At 42.4% G+C, this 15249-nt stretch overlaps 1 protein-coding gene across 6 annotated transcripts in view; it reads right to left on the minus strand.

Annotated features, from left to right (window-relative positions):
• Positions 1–14528, minus strand: part of LOC136440538 (tenascin-X-like) — a 91149-nt gene extending 76621 nt beyond the window's left edge. For 3 of the 6 annotated variants that reach the window (XM_066436590.1, XM_066436588.1, XM_066436587.1), the window contains exons 1-3: positions 13902–14526; positions 1035–1353; positions 138–407 (exon numbers count right to left, since the gene is read on the minus strand). In XM_066436590.1, coding sequence (XP_066292687.1) covers positions 138–407; positions 1035–1353; positions 13902–13980 — 668 coding nt within the window. In that variant the 5' untranslated portion in view covers positions 13981–14526. Of the gene's footprint in view, positions 1–137; positions 408–1034; positions 1354–13901 lie in introns of all 6 variants that reach the window. The other 3 variants (XM_066436591.1, XM_066436592.1, XM_066436589.1) reach the window with 3 other exon arrangements.
• Between the last annotated feature and the right edge of the window lie 721 nt (positions 14529–15249).

Consider the following 15249-nt stretch of genomic DNA (forward strand, 5'->3'; position numbering starts at 1 on the left):
ACTTGGTGGCGATAAGTTATGCAAATTAGGTCACACTTGCATAGTTAAATAGAGGGAAACACATTGATTATTGGCAAAGGCATGCAGCCTGTGGAACATGTCCCCACTCTCGTGTGTGTGTGTGTCTACGACCGTACCTCTGACACACATAGTCACGCTGTGGTCCATACTTGGGCTGGTTAAACCCTCCACAGCAATGGTGAGTTGATGGGTCGTAGGAAATCTCGTTGTTGACTCCACAGCAGCGGAGAGGAGGCAGGTCGCGGCGGCGGCTCATCATGTTGTCTCCGCAGGACTGACAGATGTAGGCGCTCTCCGGACCGTTATTCAGCGAGCCTGCACAGCAGTGCTGCCGTAATGTGTTGTACGGCTGGTCACCGCAGCACATGTAGGACTTGGACTCGTCCCTGGAGGATAGAGCAGGATTTAGTAGGGTGTAATATTATGGCACCGCTGCATCGGGCACACAGATACACAGACAGACAGACAAGCAATACTTCACTCCCTTGGGTGTTACAGTACATAACAAGGTTAATGAAAAACACTTTCAAAAATAGCAATGTTTGCATGCAATCTGAATTCAAAACTATGATTGTATTTGTATTAAAAAGATTAAATAGCAAGCAAGTACAAGTGTGTAATTCTATTCAGCCATTCTGCAAATAAACCTCTCCTAACCAGATTGCTAAGTGCATTGGTCCTTTTCAGCTGAAAGAGCCAGCTGGTGACCATTCCACTATTTCATAGGGGTGCCAAAAACCCCAAGATGGAGACAGCTCATGTTTTAGAACTAATTTTACAATTACCAATCTGAAATTTGGCAATCAAAAAAAAAATCAATAAAAGCAGAAATTATTCATAACTTCCATGAAAAAGAAAGTCTAACTAGATAGCTTTTCTTGCAATTGTGCTGGCCCCTGCACCTAAGCTTTAAGCATACTGTACTTCTGGAAATGCATACAAAATGCCACAAAACATGTGTGATCAAGCCAGACCAACATATCTGCCTACCATTACCCTGCCTCCACACTTACCTGGGAATAGACATGATACTGTCGGCTGAGCAGCGGAAACAGCTGGTAGTGTCCTCTGGCCCGTCCTTGACCTGTCCGAAGCAGCAGTGGCTGGTCTCCGGGTTATAGGGCTGGTCATTGTTCCGGCCACAGCAGCGCCAGGGCCGGCTGCTCTTGGGAATAGCAAACATGGTTGTCTCACAGATCTTACAAATATAGTTGGCTTCTGCTCCCTCGTACACTCCATCAGCACAGCAGATTTGCCGCAACGGGTCGTAAGAAAGAGGGCCTCGTGTTGAGTAGCAGGTGTTTCCATCTGATGCAGACCCCTGTACTGCACCTAGGGAAAATACATGGTGTCAGACTTAACTGGGATGATCATACTGTAACAATGTTTGCATAAGTGTGGGGTCGCATGGCGTAACAGCAACGTGTTTGGCCCAGAACCTGGAGGTCCCAGGTTCGAATCCAGTCGTGTCACTGATACTGTGCCCTTGGCTTTCCCAAGAACCTAGCCTAGGTTAGGTACATCCCTCAGATAGGACGTTAAATGGAGGTCCCATGTTTGGGGAGAGCTACACCCCACGCACGTTAAAGAACCCACCACACCTTTCGAAAAAGAGTAGGGGTATGCCCCGGTGTGCGATGGTCCAAACCTTACAGTCTGCTTTGACCCAATCCATGTCAGTAATTGCCGATTTCTCAGCAGATGGACGAAGAAGAAGGAAACTTTTCACTTGGTGCTCATTAACCATTTCTGAGGAGGAAATGATACTGCTACATCTTAGTCATATATACAAATTTAAACTAGCCTCCTTTGCAGGCCCTCTGGGTGTCGCCGGCGTTTATTTTGCGGTCTGTGTATTTACCGACATCTTGTTAATACAAAAGCCATGATGTTTGTTTTTTGTTTGTATTGCATACCCGGTAAACCGCATCAAGGCGTAACACACCAGGTTTGTACTGAAGAGTACAAGCTGCATATCCGAACAGATTTATATATATATATGATCCACACACACCGGGAAGGACCCCTACTCTTTTCGATAAGTATGTTGGGTTCTTTAATGTGCTTGAGGTGTGGCTCTCCTCAAACACGGGACCTCCATTTAATGTCCTATCCGAGGGACGTCCCTAACCGAAGCTAGGTACTCATTTTCACCTGAGTAAAGTGGGGAAAGTCAGGGGCACAACGTCAACGGGACAAATCAGGGAACCCCAGATTCAAACTCAGTACCTCTGGGTTCTGGGGCTAAACACCCTGCCACTACGCCACCGCGACGTTTTTAACGTTAAGGGGCATCTGAGTCATTTACATGTACACACAAAGGCTGGTGAAATCTAGAGAAATATAGGATGATTTGATGAGTTAACATGGTGCTATAATATGGCATAAAACAATGTATATATGGCTCTGGCAACAAGAAAAAGATAGAAAATACTTGGCAATCCCAGCTGGCAATCGCCATCTTTATTTTAATACCATACGCCATGTTTGTTTGTTTTTAGTGGTAATGAGTCATTTACCCACAAAGAGTGGTGAAATCTACCAAACTACAGTATGATATTTTTCAATACATTATGCCAAAATATAGCAACCTGTGATGTTTACTCATGAAATCATACTGTATTTCGGTAGATTTTACCCATCTTCATGTGTACTTTGTGTATTTTGGTGGTGTATTTCGTGCATTTGAAATTTTCCTGTATTTTGGTAAATACACTGACCCTGTATTTTTTTGGGGGGGCACTAATTCGCGATTTTCAAGATATCGGAGACATGTTCATTTGCCGTCTGCTGATTTCCCCAGCAAATTAACCTGGCCCGATATATGTTGACAATCACAAATCAGCGCTTCCCCCAACTAGACGCTGAAGCCGCCCACAAGGGGTCCGCCTTTTTACCGGAATACACCGGAATACACCGGAATACCCATAAAGGAGGGTGAAATCTACCGGAATATACTATGCTTTCATTTGGTGAGTTTTTCATTTATTATGCAAAAAAGGACCCCATTTGCATGAATTATGTCGGTTGATCATCTTCTCTACCCAAACAACACAAGTATGAAAGTCTGGGTATGCCTAAACACCTCACCCGACCTCATCCGACCTCACCCGACCTCATCCGAGTCTAAAATGCAGTGTACACGGGGCAGGGACACTATTTGACGTTCTGGATACGTTAAATATACAATTATGAATGCAAAACCAGCAGAAAACTGTAAGTATTTACCCGTTTTTATAAGTTACTCCGCTCTAACAGGTGCCGCGAAACCCCCATATGGTGCGTATTTGGGTTGAAAACAATGGCGAAACCCCGCGGAAAATAGATCAACTTGGACTCGAAAAATCTTGTTTCTGACAAAAGTCTGATTCCTCTGAAGCACTGTAGAAGATTGGTGAACTTGTCACGATACCGGAGACACATTTATATGCTTGATCTGACCTATTTTGACTGCGCTGTTGACTTTTTCCGTGACCATGATACTCAAAACGGCACGTATCACCCTTCTATCTTGGAAACGAGCGGAGTAACTTACAAAAACTGGCAAATACTTGGAGTTTGCTGCTTGTTTTGCATTTATAATTGCATATTTAACGTATCCAGAACGTCAAATAATGTCCCTGCCCCATGTACACTGCATTTTAGACTCGGATGAGGTCGGGTGAGGTCGGGTGAGGTCGGGTGAGGTCGGGTGAGGTGTTTAGGCATACCGTGAAAGTCTTAGCTTAGCAAAGAAGGCTACTGTATCATTCTACCACTCAAAAATCATGACAATAGCATGTCTAGAACATGAGATATCAAACCCGGAAGTTCCGCTGCAGTACCATAGCAAGCTACTAGGGGGCCAAAAATCTAATCATTTTGAGGTCTCAAGAAGACCTACCCACAAACCAAGTACATGTATGAAAACAATCCATCCAGGTATTCTCGAGTTATCATGTTTACAGACGGTCACACACACACATGAACACTGACGAAAACATAACCTTCTCGGCGAAGCTAATTACTGATGGCGATCATCAATGGCGACCCGGCCAGGCGCCATGTTTGTTTTCATAATGCGGCGGATTACAATGTTTGTTTAGTGAGAAATTTAAAAAAAGAGATGAAATTTCAGAAATATTCAATAAGTTAACATCGCAGGTTGCTATATTTTGGCACAGAATAACGTATATAGAGTCAATTCCACATTACCGAGAGGGTGTTTGTTGCCTTTTGTTCTAACATTTACAAAACCTTTGTAACAATCTATGTGAGATAAGTAACTGTTAATAACAATTTCTAACATTTATTTGATGTTCTAACGGGGGTTGCCCGAACTTAGGACGCGCCCTAACTTAGGACAGACTTTTTAGTGATCTTGTTATGCATAAGTACGCCGTGTTTGTGTCCACTGACTATGCTCATAAGGAAGATAAATAAACCAAGTCCATGCACATAATTTTTATTTGCATTCAAAACATATGTGTACATATTCATTTCTTATTTTGTCGAGAATAGTATTTTGACAATAATGATGGCAACGCTGAGTAGAGGGTCACTGCGTAGCTAGACGGCCCGACACCTAAATATACGACCTGTGCCAAGCAGATATACAACTATCATACACATAAGAAATATAACTTCATTAAACACAAAAAAACTGGGTCTTTAAGTGTTTCTTGAGAAGAAAACCGACCAAAGAAAACAACGTAAACATCGCTGCCGTCTGGCCACGTTGTTTTCCCGCCATTTTTGGGGGCCGCAATAGTGGCGGACGGCGATTCAACGCACAGCTTTGTAACGCTCTAACATGTGATTGGTACCGTCTATGAAAAGGAAACTGAATACAGAGATGGCGAAGATATTTCCCAATAAGTAGACGGAGTATTGTTGATGTAAGCGGTGTCGTTTTTTCGTAATGATTTTGTGAGTCGGGTCGCATGCAAGACGTACGCCGGGCCGCGCGCAAAGTGCGTAGTAGCCTATTTCCCGCCAAAACATGAGCTGGGATGCGCTAGATATAGCCCTTCTCACATGACGTTAGAAGTGCACACAGTCAAAATTTTCCGGTCAAGAATATAGCAGACTTCAAGCCATATTTACATTTCCCTAACTTCATCACCAACTTCCGAAGAGAGCAAAATTACCAAAGCGTACTAAGTTAGGCACACTATCTGGCGTAGCACTAAATCAGAAGGTACATTCGTGAAAACGTCTCACAGCGTTTGCCGCTTGTAACTCGGAGCGTGAAGGGCCCATGAACATTATGAATACATTTCTTGTCCATGTATGTTCTTTAGATGAATGTGTTCAAAATTCATTCATTAAAACATGACCATTCTCTGGCAACCAGCAATGGAGCGCCGTGAGTTCGAGCGCGTAAAAAAACGTCCTATGTTTGGGCGACTCCCGTTAAATATTTTCTGCTGTGTTCCAACATGTAAGACAAATTTCCAACATTGAACATGTTATTTGTATTAGTTTCTAAACTGTTGCAACATAGATTGATGATTTGTTTGAACATGTTCCAACATTCTACAAACATGGTATAACTGGGTCAGTGGGCTGGGAACAGGCCAATTCACACATCCCTTCAAAGTATAGGGGATTAGGCCTAGGTGCCATGCATAGACACCTCAAGACAAAAGAGTTGGCAGTGTCCAGACGTGAAATCTAAAAATATACAGAGGCAGACAATAGAGCGTGATTAGCACCTACTTTTATGGGGGCAATAACCCAAATCTACCATTTTGAGAATGATGCAAATGTAGGAACATGTTCCAACAGTGAAACAATCACACAGATGTTTGAAAATTGTTCTAAGTAAAGAGATATTTGTGCAAATACTTTCATAATATTTCCAAAATATATACATGAGTTCAAACATGTTCAAACTTTCATTTCTAATTGTTTGAACAGTCTGGAATTATTTTGACTGAAATAGTCTTTTCTCTAAAATTGTTCAAACTTATTAGCAATATCATCTGAAAACCCTCTCGGTGACATGGAATTGACTCTATGACCCTGGGAACAAGAAATCACTATAAATTACTTGGAGATCCCACTAAACAAACATAGTAATCCGCCGCATTATGAAAACAAAATGGCACCTGGCCGGGTCGCCATCGCCGATCGCATCAGTCGTGGAACTTTAGTTTCTAGCGAGTTCTTGTTCCCTGGGCCATAAATACATAATTTCATGCCACAATACAGCAGCCTGTGACGTTTAATTATCAAAACATAGTGTATTCCGGTTGATTTCACCCTCCATTATGGGTATTCCGGTGTATTCCTGTAAAAAGGCGGACCGCCCAGAAGGCCTGCAAAATAGGCTAACTTTATACCATGTTCATGATCTCAACTAGATGTTTCTCCAAGATGACTTGCTGTGACTTAAAACCTTATATCAAAGAGCGCTCATGTATATTGACCAAGAAGCCAGCAGGAATTGTATGGCCTTCAAGTGTAAACAAAACTTTCGACCAAGCTATCGTTAGATCTTTGAACCATGCACTACTGATAAGATACCCTGCAATGAAATGTCACAAAGCATGTCACTATTCATAACAGTGTCTACATAAGATATTAAGTAAGATAAATATCATATTTCCTTTCAATCGATGTTGTATGTTTTGTCCTGGACATGCTATGGTCTTGATCTTTCGGTGACAGATAGAATTCGGTGTCCTGACAAAGTGTTTTATGTTTGGCCACTTACATTTGTAACAAACAGGAGGGGCAATTTTGAGAGGATAGTATGAGGAAAGGAAGGACGAATTTCCATGGTTTGGGGCATGCAGGTAGATTAGACAGTTCACAATTAGATCCAGTTATGGAAATTAGTCAATAACTTACATGATTACCGGTAATAAGGAAATTTTGTATTAACTAATGTGTTTTCTGTACATGTAACATACATATGTATGCAATTTATGGTAGGTGGAACATTGACTGATCAAAATAGGGGTCTAAGTTGCAAAATGATACAAAAATGACAAACTTCTAAATACATAAACGTGGAAGTCATTTGCATATTGAAATTGTAATTCTGCCAAAGGACTTTCCCACATAAAAATATGCAACTTGGGTAGACAAGACCATCAATTAAGATAGATTATGCTAATGACAACTTTATTTGCATAATGAATGGAACAAGATAAAACAAGAAATTTACAAAAGCTCTAAACATCTCACCGAGGCATGAGGTCTGCAAACTCATTACTGTATGTCTTTAAATGACAAAATCTAATGGTATTACATTTACAGGGCCTGTAGAATTAATCTTTGACATCCTACACACACACAAACCAGACAGACCCGGCCGCCCACACCAACCAACTAATCACTCCCTAATCATGCAGGCTAAGGAAAGCTTGAGGGGATTGGGATTTGGGAAGGAAACAAACAGAAAAGAAAAAGAAGAAAAAAAAAGAAAGAAAATGAACTGCATGCAGGAAAGAAGTACTCTCCAAGCAGAGGTGGGGTTCCTGCAGGTTTTTGACGTGTTTTTAGGCGTTTTTATCTGGCTTTCTACTTTTTCATTTTTTTTTTGTCTCTATAAAAAGAAAGTTCCTTGTGAAGTTCGGTGACACCCCGTACGAACTAAGACAAACTTCAGCCTATAAAGTACCGTTGAGCCGTACAAAGAGGCATGAACAGTCCTTCTTCCCCAGAACTTAATACAACAATAAGCCAAAGCGGACACATTGATTTCCATGATCTCTATATTTGTTAATGTTTTTAGCTTAGTAATTACACAATGATCATCAACAGATTTCATACCAAGTGTACTTTCGACAGATTTTATATATCTATTGTAACCGTGGCAAGTGTGCTTTGTCTCCGTGTAGTTTTAACAGCTCATTTTCTTATGTAATGTTGACTTATTCTTTATGGCTGTTAACGTTGTGAATTTGCAACGCAATTCAGGTTTATAAAACTGCGATGTTGTAAATGTTGAATAAAGTTTCAAGTTGAAGGAAAAAGAAAGAAAGCCTGAAAGGTAAGAATTTACGCACATCTATGATCTACCATTTCTAATGCATCCTGTGTCAAACGTACGGTTGTTGTACACTTTCTCACAGAGTGCATATATATAACGTTATAGGGTTGCCCTGAACAATATCAGGTGACGTTAAATATCCAGGTCACAAACTAAGTCTGGCTTTATAGGCGGCAACACTTGTTATGTTTCGCCAACGAAACATATTGTTTTTGTCAGGTTTCTTCTCCTCCTCCTTCTTCTCCTCCTTCTCCTGTCAAATCTTCAAATCGCTTCTTCTCGGTCGTCCGTCGACCAAATTAGCTGAAATTTGGTATGCAGGTAGAGTACCTGTATACCCCTAGACCCTTTTTTAATTTTCTTCATATAAGTTTTTAAAATGATTTTATCAAGGTTTTTTGGTCATTTTCAGACAAAAGTCGCACATTATGGCCTCCAGTGCCGTGGTGTTGAAACCTAAGGACCTGAAATTTGGTTTAGTTCTGCATTGGATATTTACCCAAAGGACCCTATTATTTTTTTTGGTATACACTACTTCAAAATGATGTATTTTGCCATTTTTTGATGGAATTTTTGGTTATTTTCTCACAACTAGGTCATATTGTAACATAAGCCCTCCTACACTTCCCCTGTCTGGGAGTTAAAACCAAGTAGATGTGAGGTGGTAGCTCTACTAATGGTATTACAGAAATTTATATGTACCTTATGTTACATGGTACGGATGTTATATTTGAGATGTAGGTACCTATAGGAAAGGTGAATACACCTGACAATAAATTATGCTAATGAGTACCTAATTTGCATAATCTATGCATAAAGTTGTATGTCCCTTACCGTAAAAGCTGCGGATGTCATCTTTGAGATGTAGGTACCTTTAGGAAAGGCGAACACACCTGGCCATAAATTATGCTAATGAGGACCTAATTTGCATAATCTATGCATAAAGTTGTATATCCCTTACCGTAAAAGCTGCGGATGTCATCTTTGAGATGTAGGTACCTTTAGGAAAGGCGAACACACCTGGCCATAAATTATGCTAATGAGGACCTCATTTGCATGATTTATGCGTAAAGTTGTAATTCCCTTACCGGAAAAGCTGCAGATGTCAGATTTGAGATGTAGGTACCGTTAGGAAAGGTGATCACACCTGGCCATGAATTATGCTAATGAGGACCTCATTTGCATAATTCATGCATAAACTTGTATTTCCCTTACCGTGAAAGCTGCGGATGTCATCTTTAAGATGTAGATACCATTAGGACAGGTGAATGCACCTGGCCAAAAATTATGCTAATGAGGACCTCATTTGCATAATTTATGCAGAAACTTGTATTTCCCTTACCGTAAAAGCTGCAGATGTCATATTTGAGATGTAGGTAGCTTTAGGAAAGGCGCACACGCCTGGCCATGACATATGCTAATGAGGACCTCATTTGCATAATTTATGCATGATGTGGTATTCCCCTTACCGTAAAAGCTGCGGATGTCATCTTGAACATGTAGGTACATGTAGGAAAGGTGAAAGCACCTGGACATAACTTATGCTCATGAGGACCTCATTTGCATGAATCATGCAGAAACTTGGATTTGCCCAGGAGTTATTTTGGGACAGCCCACTTCTTGCATGAGGAGGAGTATGGGCGAAACATGCTGAATTTGCTCTTAAAGCAAATGACGGCCAGTCTAGTTACACAACTGTTTATACTTAGCCTGTACAACGTGCTTCATGACCATCTTCTCAGTACAAAGTACAAATCCTACAGTACACCCCTCCCATTAATAAACTTGTTAATTAATTCGTTAGTGAGAGTCAAGTTCTGTTGGTTTTAGGTACTTCCTGAACCCCCGGCCAGACCCGAAATGCAGACAAAACACGCCGCAACACTGGGGATTTGACTCACGGGCCGCCCACGGTACTCAGTACACCCCTGAAGCCTAAAGCCCAGTCCGATAAACCAAACACCCACAAACTAACCTTCATCTTCAACTAACACTCTGGCAGTGATCCACAATATGTGAGGCAGTCAATGGGTTCAGATTGATCCGAAACGACGACAAAATAAGAGGGCAACACGTCATGATAATGACGTTAGTTTGAAAAGATTTCTAGTAACGTTATATCGTTAGTAATTCGTTATAGCTTGGTTCTAGTAACGTTAACTACATTGAAAGATTTTGAAAAGTTGAACTTTTTCATAACATACTGTACCAAAACTGACTTTCATACTTATATAAGGAATATATGAGAATTAATACAGATATAAAGAGATTAGCTTTATGTATGACACCGCAAAGACAAGAGCCGTGATCAAATTGCCCAAAGTACAAAGGGGGAGGAGAAATACGAAAGAAAAAAGCTTTGAGTAAGGCCATGTTCATTTGTTTTCTTGCATTTTGTATGACATCCGCCCGCCCGCGCATCAATTTTTGTCCGTTTCTCCCCCCAAAAGGAAATATTTTCAATCATACTGTAAATCGTACAAAGTAATTGCAAAACAGCAAATATATGCCGTGAATTGCCAAAAATATTTCGGGAAACAGCTAGTAATGTCATAGTATGTCAAAGCAACTTCCAAACTTATTCCAAAGTCAACCTCTCAAAGAAGATGTCATGAAGTCATGCTCGGCTACAGGACGAACGTCCGACTTTACCTGACATCTCTGTCTGAAGGGAAGAATGGGTTTTGTTGACTCACCTAAGGTTCTAACTATCTGACCTTCAACACTACCCGTTACACATCGTTATCATCATTAGGCACCTGCTCGACAGGCCCGTCCGTACGGGGTGACTCACGACCGGCCCTGGGCGGAAACCGGTCAGACACACCAGGTGGACGGAAATCACCTGCAGCGGGACGAGCGGAGCAGGGACAATGAGGCTTGGTTCTAGTCTGATTGTATTAAGAAGAGAAGGATAATCATGGATTGTACACGTTACGATGCCATCTGCGATAAATAAACGACGCCACTTTTCCAAATGACCGCGGAAGTGGATTCCGGGGGCGGCAGGTTCAGATGACGTCAGCTTTCAAAAGCTTGTCGGGTTGAGTTCCCTTTTTGTAATTCTCCTCAAGGACATTGCAGTCTGGGCAGATTCCAGACTTAAGTCAGATCAGAGATTACCTTCGCCATGGTCTAGCCATGGCCACAAACAGTCACACCAGACTGAGATGAAAGGTCATTAAGAACATGCAAAGTTGGAAAGCGTCGAACGGAAGTCCCATCGAAGCAACGTCAGAGAGAATTTCCGGTCTAAGGCAGAAAATCTCACGTTACACCTGGTGTGCGGACGCGCATTGAACTGGCCTTTCCTGTCTAGTCTACCGATGGCGTAGAAACAGTACAGAAGTTCACTACCATAACAACAGGCACGGTAACAATGTCTGGCCTCAGGCACGGTCACGCGCCACGCGACACAGGGGAACCCGAGATCGTGGCCAAAGGTCATGTCTACAGGAAGGGCGCAGAACGGATGTGATTGGCTGGAAAGTTTAGAGGCTTGCCCCCGGCAAACTGTTCTGTCACTCACCAGTCACACACCTCGGTGGTTATGAGCCTGGGAACAACAATATAACACACAAACCTGGCCCTCCTCAAACACGGAGGAAGACGAAACACATTTTATTTCAAATTGCTCCTTCTACGATCAAGAAAGGAGCTGTTTAAAGAGGCCACCAAATTCCATCCTTATTTCTCCACGTTTACGAACATTAAGAAGACTAACTCTCCTCTTAACTTCACAAAACCCACACATTATAGAAAAGTGGGACCATTCGTCTTCCACTGTCTTGGAAAAAGAAGTCAAACCCAATAAGTTAAGATTTTGTGTCAATATTTAGATAAGTCACAATATAAATTGTCTGTCCTGTCCGTATTTCAATGTTACATGTAACGTTACCTGCAATTAGCCTACGGGCAAAAAACTGCAATAAACTTTCTATAACCTGTACTTGAAAGTTGAATGTTCATACCAAACTTCTTCGGGTCCGTCATCAACGTGCGTCTTTTTGTATGTGTGTTTGTGTTTATCCGTACGGTCATAGTTATACACCCAAGCCAAGGTATCCCCGGCATTCGTGTAACGTTCACGGTTGAATGAAGCAACTAGCAAGCAAGTAAAAGTAAAGTAAAGCAGTCATCCTCAATTCTTTTTTTCAAGTAGCTAGTTGTAGTGCAATGCGGCCTCGCCACGGCTCGCGTTGAACTCGGGTTGCAATAAACAAACTCCTTTTGCCAGTTAGATACGCGTAATACGGTGTTTGCAACCGTTAGATCTGCTTGGAGATTATTGAATGTAGCCGTGAGTGTAACAAATCGCGGTCCTAATGGAGATTATTTGAGCTGAGCAAGCGAAAGAAGGGGTCATATCCGAACTTCGCATGTTTACTTCTAAATGAAGATAGTTCTATTAAACTTCTATTTGTGTGCAGTCAAGCCTTGTAAATAGTAATCTCCAAGCAGATCCTAGGGGGCAAAATTGAGCTGTGTCTGGCTGGGCCCAAAATCTGACCCCACGGCCTAAATAATATTGTGTGCATGAGGATTTAAAAAAAAAACAAGTCTCGAATAAATGACATGTTAACCTCTGAGACTGCCCCTTTGGTACCTAATGGGCAAGTCTGTCCAAATAAACAAGCCCCCCCTAATCCAGAAGAAAACTGTGCATTTGCCAAGAACAACAGTTGGGCTGCGCCTGGCAGACGGGGTCACCCCTGCTGAGGGAGCCGGGGAGCAGCACGGATCTCCCGCTGTGTCTCCACCTGCCCCGGGGACACGCCCGTGGAATGACTGGTGCCCAAAACTCATACATCATGCTTAAACCTTATGATTAAACCACTAACTTTACGTTGACATTGGAGGACAGAAAAACATGAGTACAGAAGGGACAGGGACGTCCCCACAAACTTTTGATTCTCGCCTCTTGGATGATTGTAGAAAACGTGCCACACTATAATTAAATACATATACTCGTATATGAATGGTATTGGTCTTAGCCACTTTAGCTCCCAGAAGTCTTTCCAAACAATTTTATCATCCTCAGCTTTCGACTGACTGCCAGTGAGTTTGAAACAAATTAATGTTGTCCCCACTGGGCCGCCCCAGTCTGGCATACTTTACAAGATATTCAACCGGTACGCAGCGTACGCCTACGTTACAAGTTGCAACACAACGCGCGCATTTTTCTTCCAGGTAAAAAAAAAAGAGGTCTTTAAAATTAAAAGTCTTAAGTTCCATATTACAACGTTTGGCAACTTTTTGCAGGTTGTTGCAAGGGGGTGGTTGTTGGGTTCCGAACTTTACACGGGATGTACAGTATTACTATTGGCATGCGCGGGATAACATCTGGAAAAGGTTGCAACAACACGTACTAGTTAAACCGACCTGAGGAATTGTTGAACCGGCAATCAGTAAATATGATGTATTTGACCCACAGCCACATGTCACCTGCTATTACCCCTGTTGTTCCTGCCCTGTCGCTGAGCGATGCCATATGCTACTCATATGCGCTCCTGCGAGAAAGTTGATCGGGCACATTTCAAATCGGAGCCAGATGTTAGCGGGAGGGGTTCAGTCAGACCAAGATGGGAACAATTCCGTACATGGACGGACTGCAGTACGGCTGAGCCATGCGACCTGGATAAGCCACTCTAATCGTCAGTCAAGACGAAATGATGACTTTCGTAAGGTCATCATCCTTGTGGGAACGAGTCACAAGGGCAATGCACCGTGTGATCTGTGGGAGTTCTCGCCATGGGGAGTGTAACCCCGGGTGGTTGGTTAAATACGAATTTATTTTTTACACCTTATGAATATGAGTTTACTGTCAGGTAATATATCAATGCTTTAAAAGTTACGTTGTCGTCAGAAAGGAGGTGCAGAAAGACAATAGACATACCTCTGTGGGGGTAAGTAGCCAGGCCACCCTGTGCCATTAGGACAGTTAGGAGGGGAATGGCTAAGATAGGTTGCAACATCTCTCCGCTGAACTCTGCTGCTGATCACAGAAACTAATTTTGACGATTCAACATGAGCAGATTGAATCCAGGAGTCCCGGCCGCCTTCGCGAGTTGCTGTTCAACGCAGCGCAGTTCTGTATGAAATGTGTTTTTCAGCAGTTCTGTAGGCTAGTGGTGCAGAGACGACTTCTCCACAAGTCAGACCGCTGCACGTCTGAAATCTTCACGACGTTTGTGCAGTTGACCTGAGGCTGTAGTTGACCTGAGCTCCTATCAACAACGCGACACAGAGTACTACTGGGGTTGGCGTTGCACCTCAGACTAGCTCGAGTCGTCTCATCAGTCCTTTTGTAATTTTTTCACCGGAAGCGAAGCGCCCACGTCGTGTGACACAATGACTTCCCCCGCCCCGCTGGCTCGACAAGGACTTCCCGTATCGTCCTGTTTGTGCACTAATATTTATGCACCGCATCCTCTCGGCTTGTTCCACCATGCGGGCGGTAATAGGAATGTGGCCGACTATCACTGATGACAGACAACGTTGTTAGGGTGGATCTCCTGGATATGTCTGGACGAGGCTGCCCGCGGGGCATGTACATGTGGGGCACCTATACACCCCCACCTCACCAGTCTGTTACCTCCCGTTGCTAGAATCAAACGTTACATTTTGACCTTGATGAGGTTTTTGAGCATTTCTTCCATGAACTTATGGAAAATGTTACAGATTATATTGTATTGTTCATCCAAAAATGTTACAGATTATTTCAAATGCCTCTATAAGCGTTTTAATTTCGCTGCAAGGAGAAAATTGAGTGTATTAGGTTTTTTAGTAGTGAAGAGCGCGAAATTGAACTAAACCCGGTGACCGCAAAAATTTCAACATTTAGACCATAGACAGAGACCATAGATAGATACATGGACAGAGATTTAGTGGTAAACTAAAGGCAAATTTAGGATCTTTGATATCTTGACTCCAACTATGGTTTTCCTGAATCTGTGGTGTGATACATCATTGAAAATGGCGTCGTTCATGGTTGCAGTCCGAGGGGGCCCGTGGCTTGTTATCTACATGAAAGATATAGTTTTGGGTGTGTCTGTTTGTGTCAGCAAAACTAAAGAATCTCTGGATGGATTATGATGATATTTTGTACGTTGGTAGGTGTTGGGAAGACAAAAGTCTAGGTCGATTTTGGGCTCCCTGGTATGTGACCTTGGTACTGCAGCAGAACTTCTGTTTTTTGTAATTTTTGACCTGGACATGCTATGGTATGGTCTTGATTTTCGGTG

The sequence above is a fragment of the Branchiostoma lanceolatum genome, chromosome 8 (assembly GCF_035083965.1).
Source record: "Branchiostoma lanceolatum isolate klBraLanc5 chromosome 8, klBraLanc5.hap2, whole genome shotgun sequence".
In the NCBI taxonomy this organism is placed as follows: domain Eukaryota; kingdom Metazoa; phylum Chordata; class Leptocardii; order Amphioxiformes; family Branchiostomatidae; genus Branchiostoma; species Branchiostoma lanceolatum.